The 14,590-nt window shown below is 45.0% G+C and overlaps 2 protein-coding genes across 2 annotated transcripts in view; both read left to right on the plus strand.

The window, feature by feature from the left end:
- Positions 1–6,509, plus strand: part of mgarp (mitochondria localized glutamic acid rich protein) — an 8,091-nt gene extending 1,582 nt beyond the window's left edge. Inside the window, exons 2-5 of the mRNA XM_015394482.1 lie at positions 839–939; positions 1,045–1,150; positions 2,135–2,152; positions 5,432–6,509. Of these exons, the coding sequence (XP_015249968.1) occupies positions 839–939; positions 1,045–1,150; positions 2,135–2,152; positions 5,432–5,667 (461 nt within the window). The 3' untranslated portion in view covers positions 5,668–6,509. The remainder of the gene's footprint in view (positions 1–838; positions 940–1,044; positions 1,151–2,134; positions 2,153–5,431) is intronic.
- A 3,426-nt stretch (positions 6,510–9,935) lies between these two features.
- Positions 9,936–14,590, plus strand: LOC107097342 (uncharacterized protein KIAA0754-like). Its single transcript, XM_015394464.1, has 2 exons — positions 9,936–11,505; positions 13,514–14,590. The coding sequence occupies exons 1-2, from the start codon at positions 10,315–10,317 to the stop codon at positions 13,514–13,516; spliced, it is 1,194 nt and encodes a 397-aa protein (XP_015249950.1). The 5' UTR covers positions 9,936–10,314; the 3' UTR covers positions 13,517–14,590.

The following is a 14,590-nucleotide window of genomic DNA, read 5'->3' on the forward strand; positions in this document are numbered from 1 at the left end:
ACTGTACAATTTCTGGAAATAAACTGATCTCCACCTGATTTAAATAAACCAGCGTCACCTTTCTCTCGCTCCCTGAACTGCGGAGCAACATCATGCGTGTTTAATAACCCCAGAGAGAGGTAGGAAACTGGTTTATTTCCAGAAATGGCATCTGATTTACTAGGAACCACATTAAGCTCAGCCAGTGATGTAAAACTAGCTACTTCCCACCAGAGTTTCCTTCCATGCTGGTCGTAACTTTAGCTTCTGTCCGGAAGCATCAAAAACACGGCATTCGTTAAAATGTATGCCATGTTGTGTGCGCAGGTGTTTCTGCATGTTGAATGGATTTCCTCCTGCGGATGTTATTGCCACTTTACATCCAAACTGTCGATCGGTTTACCCGATAGGACGCCATTTTTTTTGTTGCTTTTTTAGACTTCTGCAGGGCGTAACTTGTGCAAAAACTGTGCCGTAACTAGAAAATGTGACATAAGTCATGCTGCTCAGCGCCCTAGGCTCTATTGCTGCCTGGAATCGTTAGAACTGTGAAGCGAGCTGCCAAACGGTGCCATGGAATTGGAACACACGGAACCGGTTCTGAACAGGAACCGGTTTCCGATTCCCATCCCTTCTAAGCTTAGCTGATTGCTCCTTCCTGTGTTTCCAAAAAGGCCAAAGTAAATAACCCAGTCCTCTGCGATCCATCTTTTTCCTCGATGGTATGTTACTCTCAACATACCATCGCTTTCCTTTATGCTCCATGGCGTTCCTCTGCGCTCCATCTTGTTCCTCTATCCTCCATGGCGTTCCTCTGCGCTCCATGGCGTTCCTTTATGCTCCATCTGTTCTCTTGCAGGCGTGCAGCGGCGGCCCATGTCGTCAGTCCCTGGCGGTTCCGGGGAGAACATCCTGTACACCGTGCTGTGTGGCGGAGCGCTGGTCGGCGCGCTGTCCTACGTAAGTCACCTCAGCCTTTCAGCTTATTCGCCTCATCTATGTGGGCGGGGCTTCAGACTAGGAGCAGAGCTAACGGTCCCACTGTCATGTTCTTCTGTTCTACAGGGATATGTGACCGTCACCTCGGACCATGCCAGGTTCAACGAGCGCATCAGTGAAATCAGAGCCCGGCCAAAGACGGACTGGACCCCTAAACCCTGGCCGCCTAAAGGCAAGTCCTGCCCCCCCTTTGGACGGAGACGTCCTCACTTCCTGTTTGAGTCCAACACTCAGATCAGATCTCAGATCAGTGATAATAATGGTAACAGGCCGATCCTCTAAACGGCATCATAACGTTGTTTAAACCAAAGAAAATCCATAAAAAGTTCTGACTAAATGAAACTATTAATAGGAAGTGTAGGAAGGCTGGACCGCTGCTGGAGCTGAGGCAGCCATCTTGGATCCTGGGTCTGCCCAGTTTTCCCCTGTCTGCTACTAGCCGGGTCAGCAGGTTTCTATCTGAATAGAGCCTGATTTGGACCCTGAAGTCAGGCGAGTCGCTCCCACTCTCGGGGCTCCAGCTGAGTTCTAATACCAGTGAGCAAACTGGGAATCAGAGGGACTGACCTCCAGAAACCAGTCCAGCTGCCAGCAGCTCCACTCTACCCCCACCAGACTGATTTTCACAGAGGAATTCTTCCTTGTTAATCCAGATTGAACCATTTTAATCCACCTTTTCTACCCGGCAGACAAACTGACCACAGCGCCAGTTAAACCCCCACAATCCTTTGCTGCATGATGCTGTGTTCCCTCCTCCTGCTTATTCTGGAAAAGACGTTTCTCGGTTCCACTAATCTTATTTAATTTATCAGATTAAACTGATCAAATAGTCCAGTTCTTTTCTAAAACCTGAAGAACTGACCTGTTTAACCTCGTTGGTTTTGTCTGTCACCATGACAACCGCCTCCTTCCACATGGGCTGCTGAGGTTGATGTCTGGCTGGACCAAACCGGACCGGGCAGGAAATTAGACAGAACTACTGAAGTAAATCCAGCATTTATTGTCTGAAGCTCCCAGCTGGACTCGGCTGGAGCGCCGCGTAGATCTAGGTCCCAATTTCTAGGTTACAGGAGTTGTGATGAGTCACTGCAGCTCCAGATGTTCAGCTTCTCTTCTGCTGCTCCGACTAACTTCTCCTCTGTTTGTTTGTCTGCAGGAAAAGATGAAGATGAAGGTGAGTTTGCTCCGCCCTCTGACTCAGTGTGAGCCTGGATGGAAACACTCTCACCCCCCCCTGCTGTGAGCACTAATAAGCTGAGCCGACCTTCACGCTGTAGCTCTGCGTCCAGCAGGAGGACACGTCCTTATCCTGGCTCCTCTGCAGGGCCACCGTCCCTCAGCTGCTTCCATCATGGAAAAACTAAGTCCGTTTCCTCAAATCAGTGGTTTAAATCTGCCAATAGAAGGAGGCTTCTGCCCTGAAAATAGATAAGTCAATATTCTGCAGATAATCTGTTGGTAAATAATCTTAGTAATCTGCTGAATTCAAGTGGAAATTCCCTCATTTTAAGCCAGTTTAATGGAAATATAGTTCCGTGTTTTGGCTCCTCCTCCCCGGGCCTCTGCAGATGTTCTGGTCCGGGTGGACCTGGAGGCTGCAGACCTGATGGCGATGCCGCTGTCTGTACTTCCTGTCCGGGCCGTCCCGGCGCCGCTGATGGCGATGATCCTGATGTTTGGACCAGGGGTGTAAATCACATCCATCATGGCGATTCGATTCAGTATCAATTTCCTGACCCAACGATTTGATTATTTTCGATACTCAAGAATACACCACGATATGATACCATTCGATTTGATTAATCGGTTAATTTTTTATTTATTTATTTTTTTTACACCTTACAGGCTAAACAAAGATTCAAGTTTGAAATAAATAAATGAAAGCTGTAATATCGTTATTTTTTTTTTTTTTTTAGAAAAAACTGCAAATAACAGAAGTAGAAAAGTTGCATCAAAAAATACGGAAAAAAAACAGTGCAATGAGTGCAATGCAATACCTCGGCTCCAGATGTCCCCCCCCTCCACAGACGCTCCGCTGCTCCTCTCCCAGATTGTAGCTGACTGCAGACAGCGCCACAGACAGGAGGCCGGCTTGTTTTGTTTTTATGACTGAAATTGCGGAAAACAACTCGTGAAGTTTGACCCGCTAGAAGAGCGGGGTGAGCTAGAACGCTGGGACCCTTTTTCCACCTGGATCTCCGCTTTTTTTGGCCCTCATGTCCCTCCGTCGTCAGACTAAACTCGCCCCTACTTCCTCGCCGCCTCGGCCGTATCTAGACCTACAGTGTGTAGATCAGACCACGCTTCAATACTGAGCATGATTTAAAAATGTCTGTGTCAAGCTCACTGCAACACACTGCTGTAAGAGTATAACCAGGAAGCGAGGTAAAAACATGAATCGATTCTCTTGCGGACGTGTCGATGCATCAATCGTCGGCTGTTGGATCGATGCATCGATACAAAACGATTATTATTTTCACCCCTAGTTTGGACCGCCTCTCTGATCTGATGCCCATTAATAACATCATCAGATCCAGTTGAGCAGAATCTCCCTGAGCGGCGATCGGGTCGGCCCAGAACAGCTCTGACCCAGAAAGGTCTTGGATGCAGAAGTTAATGTGATGATCAGAACCATCAGCTGACCCCCCATGCTACCGTGTGTTTGGACCTCCAGAACTAACCCGTGTTGCTGAAGCAGACGCTGCTCCTTCCTCCTCTCTAACTCTCTGTATCTTTACTCTTTCAGCCTAAGCTTAAAGCTCAGGTCCTCTGAGGAGAACCGGCTAGAACTGGATGTGAACAGGGAAACCAATCCCTCTCTTCCTCCTCCTCCTCTTCCTCCTCTTTCCTCCTGTCCTTGGGGGCCAGTCTCTGAAGGATGTGGGTGTGGAGCTGCATGTCCTGCTGCTGTAGCTGTCCTCTGCTAGCTGCTGTCCTCCCTGGGGGGGTTCAGCCTGTTGTGTCTCAGCTGTGTGTACTCTGTGATTCTAATAAAGACCCTCCACATTCCTCACTGTCAGACCTGCTTTCACTGAAAACCCCCTAACCTGTTAACCTGATGGTAAGAACCAACTCTCCACTTCACCCTCTTTCTCCCCCCCCACCTGGTCCTCCCTCCCCTCTCCTCCCTGTCTTTCAGTTTGCATGCGGTTTGTTCAGTGCATGTCTCTGATCTAGAGGTGAGGTGGGTCTTAAAGCAGGGGAAGGTTTTAATATCTTATTTTTAGACATTTTGACTCATTTTTTGATCCATTTTTGCAGGAAAAAGTTTAGACCGAAGGATGACGGATGCGATGGATTGTGACGTAAAAATGGTTGAACTTTAAACGAGTCAGAATCATTAGAGCCCTCATCAATAGTCTCTCCTGTCATTTAAAGGGGAACGCGTCATGTTCTACTCACCCATATGAGTTTTGTGTCATTTGTCATAAAAAAAAAGTAGACGGGAATCCAGCTACTCAGACCCCTGCTATTCAGGGCCCCATGAAAGACATTGATATTGTCCCCCCACCCCCCCGCAACCAAAAGATTGTATGCAAGGTTAAAAACTGCTATAAAAATGCACCAAATAATTTACGATTGCAGTCTTTATTTTTATGTACAATTTCAACAAGGCTAATTTATTCTAGCACTAAAAATGTAAATATACAACTTTAAACTTTACATTAAAAATCATCCTCTTAAAATAATTACAGTGTATTTAAAACAGTACAACTTAGCTGTATGTGTGTAAACTTAGCTTCACTCAATATATTAATGCTTTGTTTTGCTGTTTACTGCTGAAAAATCCCAAAGAAAACAAAGATCATTTCCTTCACTGCTGGAGTTTCCTTTTATATTTGAATATTTAGCAAACATATCATTTCTTCTTTCTTTGGGGCCTCCCTCAGTCGAGGGCCCTTAGAATATTCCTTTTCCTCCCCATACGGCGCCCCCGCTGCTATCAGAAATATGACTGCAGAATAACTAAGCAACGAAATTAACTCTCTGCATTTAACCCCTACCCTGTGGGGAGTAGTGGGCTGCCATTGTGCGGCGCCCGGGGAGCAGTACAGGGTTAAGGCTCTTTGCCCAGGGACCCAGAGTGGCAGGCCGAGGGAGTAGAACTCGAACTCAGAACCTCTGGTGGCCCTAATCCTCTTCCGTACGCTTTCCATCTAGGAAGCTTTCTCAATTCAAAATGTCAGACAGCATTGAGATCCAGGCTTTATACAGAGGACCAAAATCAAAGCCTTGTTTTGGTTTAGAAAACATGGAAGTTGAACCTGATGATCGGGCCTTTTCTGTGTTAACCTGTAATACCTAACGATGGATACCAGACGATGGAGGATTCAGTTTGGTCCAAAACCAATAACCAATAACCATAGCCTAATCCCATGAGTCTGCTTATGTTTTGCTCTTATTAGACTCTTCATAAACAGCGGTGTCTAAACATCAGTTTCTTTTCTTCCAGATGTAGAGGCTGAAGCTGAGGAAGAGGAGGCCGCTGCTGAGGCAGAGGCCGTAGTGGAGGAAGCAGCTGAGGCTGAGGCCGCTGAGGCGGTCGCTGAGGCCGACGCCGAGGTGACACAGGAAGCGGAGGCAGCTGCAGAGGAAGTGGCCGAGGCGGTGGAAGACGCCGTTCAGGCCGTGGCGGAACCCGCCGAGGCCGGCGCCGAGGAGACCCAAAGCGATGGTACGAGCTCTTAATCTGAGGAAGCCTGAGGTTCCTCTCATTCACTGCAGGGAGACGCACACGGCAGACCGCTTAGCATCCACACTCGACCAGCATCACAGGGAGCAAAGGGACCAGTCCCAGTTGGTAGAACCAGTAGAGGCTAGCCAACCGGCCTCACCTCCTAATGCACATCCTCTCTTGTTGTCCTTAAAGTGTATATTTGCTTTTTAATTTATTGGAGCGGGTGCTGCTGACGGGGATCTGTGGGGTGTGCAGTGTAGACCGCCGTGCATCTGATCTTCTGGTTCTTTCCTTTGTTTTTTTTGCTCCGTTAAAAAGCACAAACTCTCCGAGGTAAATCTGCACTTTCCTTCCCGGCCGTGAGCTCTCATGCAATGCTCATTTGCAGTTATGGGTGAAATAAATGTGATCACTCAACAAGCCTCACCATATGCCTCCAACTTTAACCCTCAGCAGCATATGGGCCCAAATTTCCAACGCCGTTAGCTGGTAAGGAAACACCTTTAGCCATTTTGTTCCAATGCTCTGAGTGGCGTTGGCTAAGATTTGACCAAACGCTGTTTTTCTTTGCTTTAAGCGTCTGTAAGCTGCTGTTCTGATATCACAGCATACATGTATGGATGTTTAGCTCTGGCTGTGATACACCTGTGTCTTCATGCAATGTTCCCACTCTGTAACAGTGTGTTCTTCTCTAATGTCACGACAAATGCTGTGAATCATTCATTCTAGGTTTACAAACCAATCCACATCAATAATGTGATCATATTTCTATTTTGCTTATAACTGGACAATGAGCACTGTGAACAGATATTATTTCATCAGGTCTACAATAAAGTCTTTGTTAAATGAAGATATTAACTGCCGTCTTTGATTTGTCTGATTGGGTGTTTTAATCCAGCTTAGTAATGAGACTCTCCAGTCTTCACACTTGAAGCCACAGCCTTAATCTTAAACTTGGTATCAGCGGCTGACATTCAATCAGAACCAACTCTACGGATACAACAATTGTCTCGTTTTACTTCCATCTCTCGGGTGTTTGGTCCATCTGGGTACAGAGGTCTGGTGCAAAAGTCTGCTTCACCCAGTCCTCCTGGCAAAGAGGTGTAACCCCAAAATCCCGCATCCTCCTTATCCGTTCCGCTCCAGACGCAAAGGAAACCTACAGCCTCCCGTCTCTGAGTTCCTTTGAGCTCCTCAATTCATAGCAGCAAATCATGAGGTAGGCCTAATAAACACTTAGTTTGATATGACATCATAAAAAAATCAGCATCTAACATACATGCAGTTTCTGCGCAAACATTATTTATTTGTTGTGGATTTTTGTAATAGAGGATAATTAGGATCATAAAACATTGGTTTATGCACTACTTCCAACCTCAGCATCTCTTCAGCCATCCATGAGTTTCTTTTGAAGTTGTGAGAAATGTTAGAAATAGCGTTGAGTTCCAGGTTTAATACAGTAGCCCAACAAAGCCTTGTTTTTGATTAGAAAACATGCAAATGAAAACTTTTTTAGTCTGCAATGCCCCATACCTGTCTATGTCTCTGAAAGGGGGTCGTTATAGGGAATTGTTGGCCTGGCTGAATTGGCAAGGTCTTCTTTTCTCCTATAAAGGGGCTGCAATAGTAGCGGTAAGGAATCAACTCTATCGCTGTAGATATTTTAAAGCTGAAAGATGTGGATGGTGATTTGCGGAGGGGAAGTGGTGAATGTGGAACAGTTCTCATTGATTAACATGACTGTACAAGTATTCCGCATGACGTACGTGAGCGGGCTGGAACGGACATTGAGGATGTGGAATCTGGGGATAAAGGTTTGATGTAAGCATTGACCCGTCAGTGAGGTCCGCCGAGGTGATCACTGTAGGTCATTTTAGAATCAGGCAACTGTTCCTACAAACCTAAGAAAGGTTTGTCACTATAAGGTTGGTTCCGCATGGAAAAACATGGCGGATGAGGAACAGCTCCTGGTGGAGGTTTTTTGCAAATATAAACATTTAGTCTGATGATTTGGCTCATAAATACCAGCGATGTCAGCGGATTAAAAGAAAAATCTTGGGAAATAGTTGCTGTCACTCTTGGATGACACCAAGAGGCAGAGAAAATATTCATCTGCTGTGTTTTCTACTTCTAAATGTGGTGTTTTAAGCTCAAGGTCTGTGTCCTACACTCAGAGAAGAAAATGCTACAGACTGCGGCCAAGTCCCAAATCAGCCCTCAAGCACTAACCTCATATCAGTCTATGATTGACGTTTGGGTGGTTCCTTGCCTTTCATCTCCAAACTGAAGTGAGGGACCCTGCATCAAATGCATGGTAGTAAACAGGAGGAGTAGTTGAAGACTTTTAAGGTTTTGGTAGGTTTTAGAGAACTTTAATATAATTTGATTTATTCCTTAAACAAACTTGTGTCCGAGTATTCCCAGGCCCTAGATGTCATAAACAGTTTGAACTAATCAATGAATGGTACATGTTGTTAACCTACCTACTGCATGTAGTTGCTATTCACTTCATGGGTCATTTTACAGATGATCAATATGCTACATCAACACATGTGCTAGATTTGGTGAATTTTTAGCTTGAGCAGTTGTGACGTTTAGATCGATGGATTTTGTGTTGCAGTGCCACTAGCAGCTGCCTCTGCATTAGAGTTACTGAAGAAAGATGAAGATGAGTTTACACCTGCTGATCAAGAGCCCCTATCTCAAGCAGTGGAGAAGCCTGTTGAAGAAATGGCCCTTGCTTCTGCAGAGGATCCTGTACCAGTGGAGGTTGCATCAGTTCTTGAGGAGTCACCTGCCCCCTCGGAGATCGCACCGGTCATAAAGGAGACCCCAGCATTAACATTGGTTGAGCCAGATGTGGAGGAGCCCTCTGCACCTGTAGAGGTTGTGTCAGTTGTCAAGGAGGTCCCTGAACCCATAGAGGTTGTGCCAGGTGCTGAGGAGGACCCAGCACCTGCAGAGGATGCACCAGTTACCAAGATGCCCCCCTTACCAGAAGAAGTTGTACCAGTTGCTGAGAAGGCATCTTCTCCAGAGGAAATTGTGCCATTTGCCATGGAAGTCCCTGGACCTGTAGAGGTTTCACCAATTGAAAAGGAGACTCCTTCAGCAGATGAGGTTGCCCCAGTTGTTGAGGAGGCTCCAGAACCTGAAGAGGTTGNTCATAAAAAAATCAGCATCTAACATACATGCAGTTTCTGCGCAAACATTATTTATTTGTTGTGGATTTTTGTAATAGAGGATAATTAGGATCATAAAACATTGGTTTATGCACTACTTCCAACCTCAGCATCTCTTCAGCCATCCATGAGTTTCTTTTGAAGTTGTGAGAAATGTTAGAAATAGCGTTGAGTTCCAGGTTTAATACAGTAGCCCAACAAAGCCTCGTTTTTAATTAGAAAACATGCAAATGAAAACTTTTTTAGTCTGCAATGCCCCATACCTGTCTATGTCTCTGAAAGGGGGTCGTTATAGGGAATTGTTGGCCTGGCTGAATTGGCAAGGTCTTCTTTTCTCCTATAAAGGGGCTGCAATAGTAGCGGTAAGGAATCAACTCTATCGCTGTAGATATTTTAAAGCTGAAAGATGTGGATGGTGATTTGCGGAGGGGAAGTGGTGAATGTGGAACAGTTCTCATTGATTAACATGACTGTACGAGTATTCCGCATGACGTACGTGAGCGGGCTGGAACGGACATTGAGGATGTGGAATCTGGGGATAAAGGTTTGATGTAAGCATTGACCCGTCAGTGAGGTCCGCCGAGGTGATCACTGTAGGTCATTTTAGAATCAGGCAACTGTTCCTACAAACCTAAGAAAGGTTTGTCACTATAAGGTTGGTTCCGCATGGAAAAACATGGCGGATGAGGAACAGCTCCTGGTGGAGGTTTTTTGCAAATATAAACATTTAGTCTGATGATTTGGCTCATAAATACCAGCGATGTCAGCGGATTAAAAGAAAAATCTTGGGAAATAGTTGCTGTCACTCTTGGATGACACCAAGAGGCAGAGAAAATATTAATCTGCTGTGTTTTCTACTTCTAAATGTGGTGTTTTAAGCTCAAGGTCTGTGTCCTACACTGCCCCCTAGAGTCACTCAGAGAAGAAAATGCTACAGACTGCAGCCAAGTCCCAAATCAGCCCCCAAGCATTAACCTCATATCAGTCTATGATTGACGTTTGGGTGGTTCCTTGCCTTTCATCTCCAAACTGAAGTGAGGGACCCTGCATCAAATGCATGGTAGTAAACAGGAGGAGTAGTTGAAGACTTTTAAGGTTTTGGTAGGTTTTAGAGAACTTTAATATAATTTGATTTATTCCTTAAACAAACTTGTGTCCGAGTATTCCCAGGCCCTAGAAGTCATAAACAGTTTGAACTAATCAATGAATGGTACATGTTGTTAACCTACCTACTGCATGTAGTTGCTATTCACTTCATGGGTCATTTTACAGATGATCAATATGCTACATCAACACATGTGCTAGATTTGGTGAATTTTTAGCTTGAGCAGTTGTGACGTTTAGATCGATGGATTTTGTGTTGCAGTGCCACTAGCAGCTGCCTCTGCATTAGAGTTACTGAAGAAAGATGAAGATGAGTTTACACCTGCTGACCAAGACCCCCTATCTCAAGCAGTGGAGAAGCCTGTTGAAGAAATGGCCCTTGCTTCTGCAGAGGATCCTGTACCAGTGGAGGTTGCATCAGTTCTTGAGGAGTCACCTGCCCCCTTGGAGATCGCACCGGTCATAAAGGAGACCCCAGCATTAACATTGGTTGAGCCAGATGTGGAGGAGCCCTCTGCACCTGTAGAGGTTGTGTCAGTTGTCAAGGAGGTCCCTGAACCCATAGAGGTTGTGCCAGGTGCTGAGGAGGACCCAGCACCTGCAGAGGATGCACCAGTTACCAAGATGCCCCCCTTACCAGAAGAAATTGTACCAGTTGCTGAGAACGCATCTTCTCCAGAGGAAATTGTGCCATTTGCCATGGAAGTCCCTGGACCTGTAGAGGTTTCACCAATTGAAAAGGAGACCCCTTCAGCAGATGAGGTTACCCCAGTTGTTGAGGAGGCTCCAGAACCTGAAGAGGTTGCGCCAGTCGTAGGAGAGGCCCCTTCACCAGAAGAGGTTGTGCCAGTTGTTGGGGAGGCCCCTTCACCAGAAGAGGTTGTGCCAGTTGTCGGGGAGGTCCGTGCACCAGAAGAGGTTGCACCAGAGGCCATTGAAGCCACTACACCTATAGAGAGTATACCAGCTGTTGAAGAGTCCTGTGCTCCAAAAGAAGTTGTGCCAGTTGTTGAGGTGCCCGCTGCACCAGAAGAGGTTGCACCAGTTGTCATCGAAGAAGATGCACACATAGAGGTTTCGCCTGTTATGGAGGAGGCCACTTCACCAGAAGAAGCTGTACCAGTTGTCAAGGAGGCCATTGCACCCATAGAGGTTCCATCAATTGTTGAGGAGGCCCTTGAACCAGAAGAAGTTCTGCCGGTTGTTGAGGTGGCCTCTTTATCTGTAGAGATTGCATCAATCGTTGAGGAGGCCCTTGACCCAGAAGATGTTGCACCTGTTGTCATGGAAGCCCCTGCATCTGTAGAGATACTGCCTGTTGTTGAGGAGGTTAATTCACCAGAAGAAGTTGGGTCAGGTGTCAAGGAGGCCTCTGCACCTGTCGAGGTGGCACCAGTTATGCAGGAGACCCCAACGTTTTTAGAAAGCACTGACAAAGAATACATCGTAGTTGTCCTTGAAGGAACACCTAAAGAAGAGAAAAGACCCAAGGTACTGGGAATTGGTCCCATGACTGGTAGAATCATCCTGGCTCCAGAAAATGAATCTGGACCCACCTCTGAGGTAAGTTACATGACATTTCAGATTCTAAGTAGCATTAAATGTAAAGATATAACAACAAAATTGCAATAGTTCAATATTTTCTTTTATGTTCTCCAACCCAATCTGTGATGTAAGTCAAATACTAGAAAATCTAATTCCTCAGATGTAAAAACATAACCATACAGTCAGGCACATTTTGAAAAAAAAAATCCAACAAAGTGGTTGGTGTCAAAAAACCATGAATGGTGGGGCTAACTGTTGTAATGAGCCGGGTGGTCAGGATGTTGGCCTTATTAAGCATTGGCAGTGAGGAGAAGGGATACTGGTTGTTACACTATACATAGATCTTCAGAGGTGGAGGATATTTCACCCTCTTTGTAGAGCCCATCGGGCCCGAGCTTGATCAGCTCCAGCCTCTCGCTTCAAAGCGTAGACTGAGCAATGCCCAAAGTTAAAGCTGCCAAGGTGTGAGGTGTGTGTCTGAGTGAGTTGCTTTTATACCCAGGCTATGGGTACTTGTGACAGGCATTTATCAATAGGACAGTTCTGCTGCAATGGCTACTGTTCAACCACTTTGGCAGCAATAAGGTTGCTTTAAGAAGGATATTGCAAAACTTAAATATCTCACATTAAAAATGTGAAGATACAATAACAATAAATTGGTATATTACCCCAAATTATACAATTTAAATGTAAAAAAGTACGTTTTGGAGTGAGTTGGGAAGCATACTGGGTTAGAAATCCTCCATGCCTTTAAAAAGATAAAACAGAGGCAGTATCTGTCTAAATGAAAACGATCTCTACAATACATCAAGCATAACAATTGTAGTTAGTTCCAGCTCCGTCTCTTCACAGCATTTCACTCATCAGCGTTTAGCCCTCAGGGCAGCACTAAGAAGATATTCGCAATGTTCCATTTAGTCGGCTGCATCCTCCGAGGACCTGGTCTACCTGGACTGGGACTGGGAGAGTTTGGCTATGGATTCAAACAGGTCCAGCCTTCTCTGGCTTTCACAGCCCGTACGTTGACTCAAAAAGCAGGCAAAAATGGATGCAGAATTTATCACTGCTGTCCTGGGTGCTAATTACGTTTCTGAGGAGCTTCAGCAGCAGTACAGTCGTCTCAAATATCAGATTTCTAGTCCCCACACTGCAGAGATGTTGGAATCTGAGCTTAAATGTCAGCCAAACACATTTACACAGGGACAGATAGAACCTTTCGATAATCAAACATTACCGCCACATATCTGACTCAATAACCATTAAAACAACTATTTTCCTTCATTTTAGACGGAACTATTCACAGACTTGGATTATATTAAACTGCACTTCCAATATTCACCAATGTGCGCCATTTCCCCCTTTTCCTCTGAGCGCGATAACGATGAGTCTTCCAATTAGAACAGGCCTCGGCACTGCGCTATGATGTAATTGGCCAACAGGTCTGGCCTTCGGAGGACGCAGCAGCCGAATACGCCATTTAATGCCGACAAAACTAAGCAAGTTTACAGGGAAATTGTAAAAAATTACACAGCAACATAAAGATGGCACCCTTAGGCCCAGTTTATAGTTATAGTTTAGTTTGTTATACATAAGATATAGAAAAAAAAAGAAAAATCTGGTGTGGCTTTAAACTTAAAAACTTTTTTTTTCTTTTTATATATATGTATATGTATACTATTTTCTAGAATCTAATCTTGGAGAAATCCGCTGTTCTTCGTGAACAGGGAGAATTCGGTTTTCTGTCTTGGATTCAGGGCCTCTATGTGATCTAAAAACACTAATAATATAACATGACTTTTTAAACTCTGCTATTCAGGGTAGGCGCCGTCACTCATGTAAATGTAGTAAAATCATCAAATGCATTGAGCCTGTGGATATATGAACGAACGTCGTCTCCTGAGTAAAACATGGATCTCCTCTCATGTCCATACTCGGACCCTTTCAGCCATGTGATGGAGCCAAAGATGGATGTTTTAGAAAGATTTGATGTTCTGTAAATCTGACATGTTGCTTTCATGTGTTGCAGTAAAGCTCTCCTAACTGATGGCCTCCAGTCCTGCAGTAGAAGACGGAGGATGTGCCTTTCTCCTTCACTTTATCCGTTAGCTTACATCACTTTAAGAGCCGCTGCTACGTTGAGCCCGTCACTCTGAAACACCACATGTATGAGAATTTTTTGTGTTTTATTTCTGAGAATTTCCAGGAACATTTCCTCACTCTGTTTACAGCTTTAGACTAAACTGAGCCTCTCCATCCTCCCTGATCCTTACTGTTACAGCTTACTTCTAAGAAATCACTCCAGAGGAGCGTGCCCACGTGGTGCATCTCCTCCAAACCCTGCCGCCTCAGTATTAGCTCTCCAAATGAGCGGCATTCTGTTACAATCACCTCCTTCTGGTTAAAGCTTGAATAACTGGAAACTCTGACATTATTTCCACTTGTTTTCTTCTACCTCACTTTTTTCCTCATGTATTTGATGTTAAAATCACCCCATCGCCCCGATGCACTCCATTCGATGTTAGCAGCCAAACCACTGACTCTTTAGAATCACTCTGAGCACATGGTTATAGAACCGTTAGATACAGGTTTACCTTTATTGTCACTTATCAATATTCAGTTTAAGCAAAGCTTCAAAAATGTTTTTGCCACAGGTTAAGTTAGAGAAGGGAAATATTACGGGATCGTTGTCTGCGACAATCAGCAACATTTCTATGGTAAACCTGCACGCTCTAGAAATGTAGCTCTTTGACTGTTGTCCTGATGCTAATACTCCTCTGGGAATGAGAAGGGAAAACAAAGCAGCATCTTGTGTGTTTTTGTCCTCTTTGTTTCTTTGCTTTCCTCCAGAACACCTGCTGTATGTTTGGTCTTAATGGTGATAATGGTGTTTCTGAAGGAAGGCCTCCAATGTGAACCAGCTTTGACGGCTCTGTTGCTCTCCTCTTCCTTTGTGAAATCCTTTCTTTAGCCCCAGGGATCACAGAAACCAAACTGTTAGACTCTGTGTTAATTAAGTCGGGTTTCTGTCTTAGGATCTTAGTAGTCGCCATTGAACAGCAGATACTGTGAAACGTTTCCCTTGTTTTACCAAATAAAGAACTTG

This window comes from Cyprinodon variegatus, unplaced genomic scaffold (genome assembly GCF_000732505.1).
Source record: "Cyprinodon variegatus isolate N-32 unplaced genomic scaffold, C_variegatus-1.0 Scaffold687, whole genome shotgun sequence".
Taxonomy (NCBI): Eukaryota; Metazoa; Chordata; class Actinopteri; order Cyprinodontiformes; family Cyprinodontidae; genus Cyprinodon; species Cyprinodon variegatus.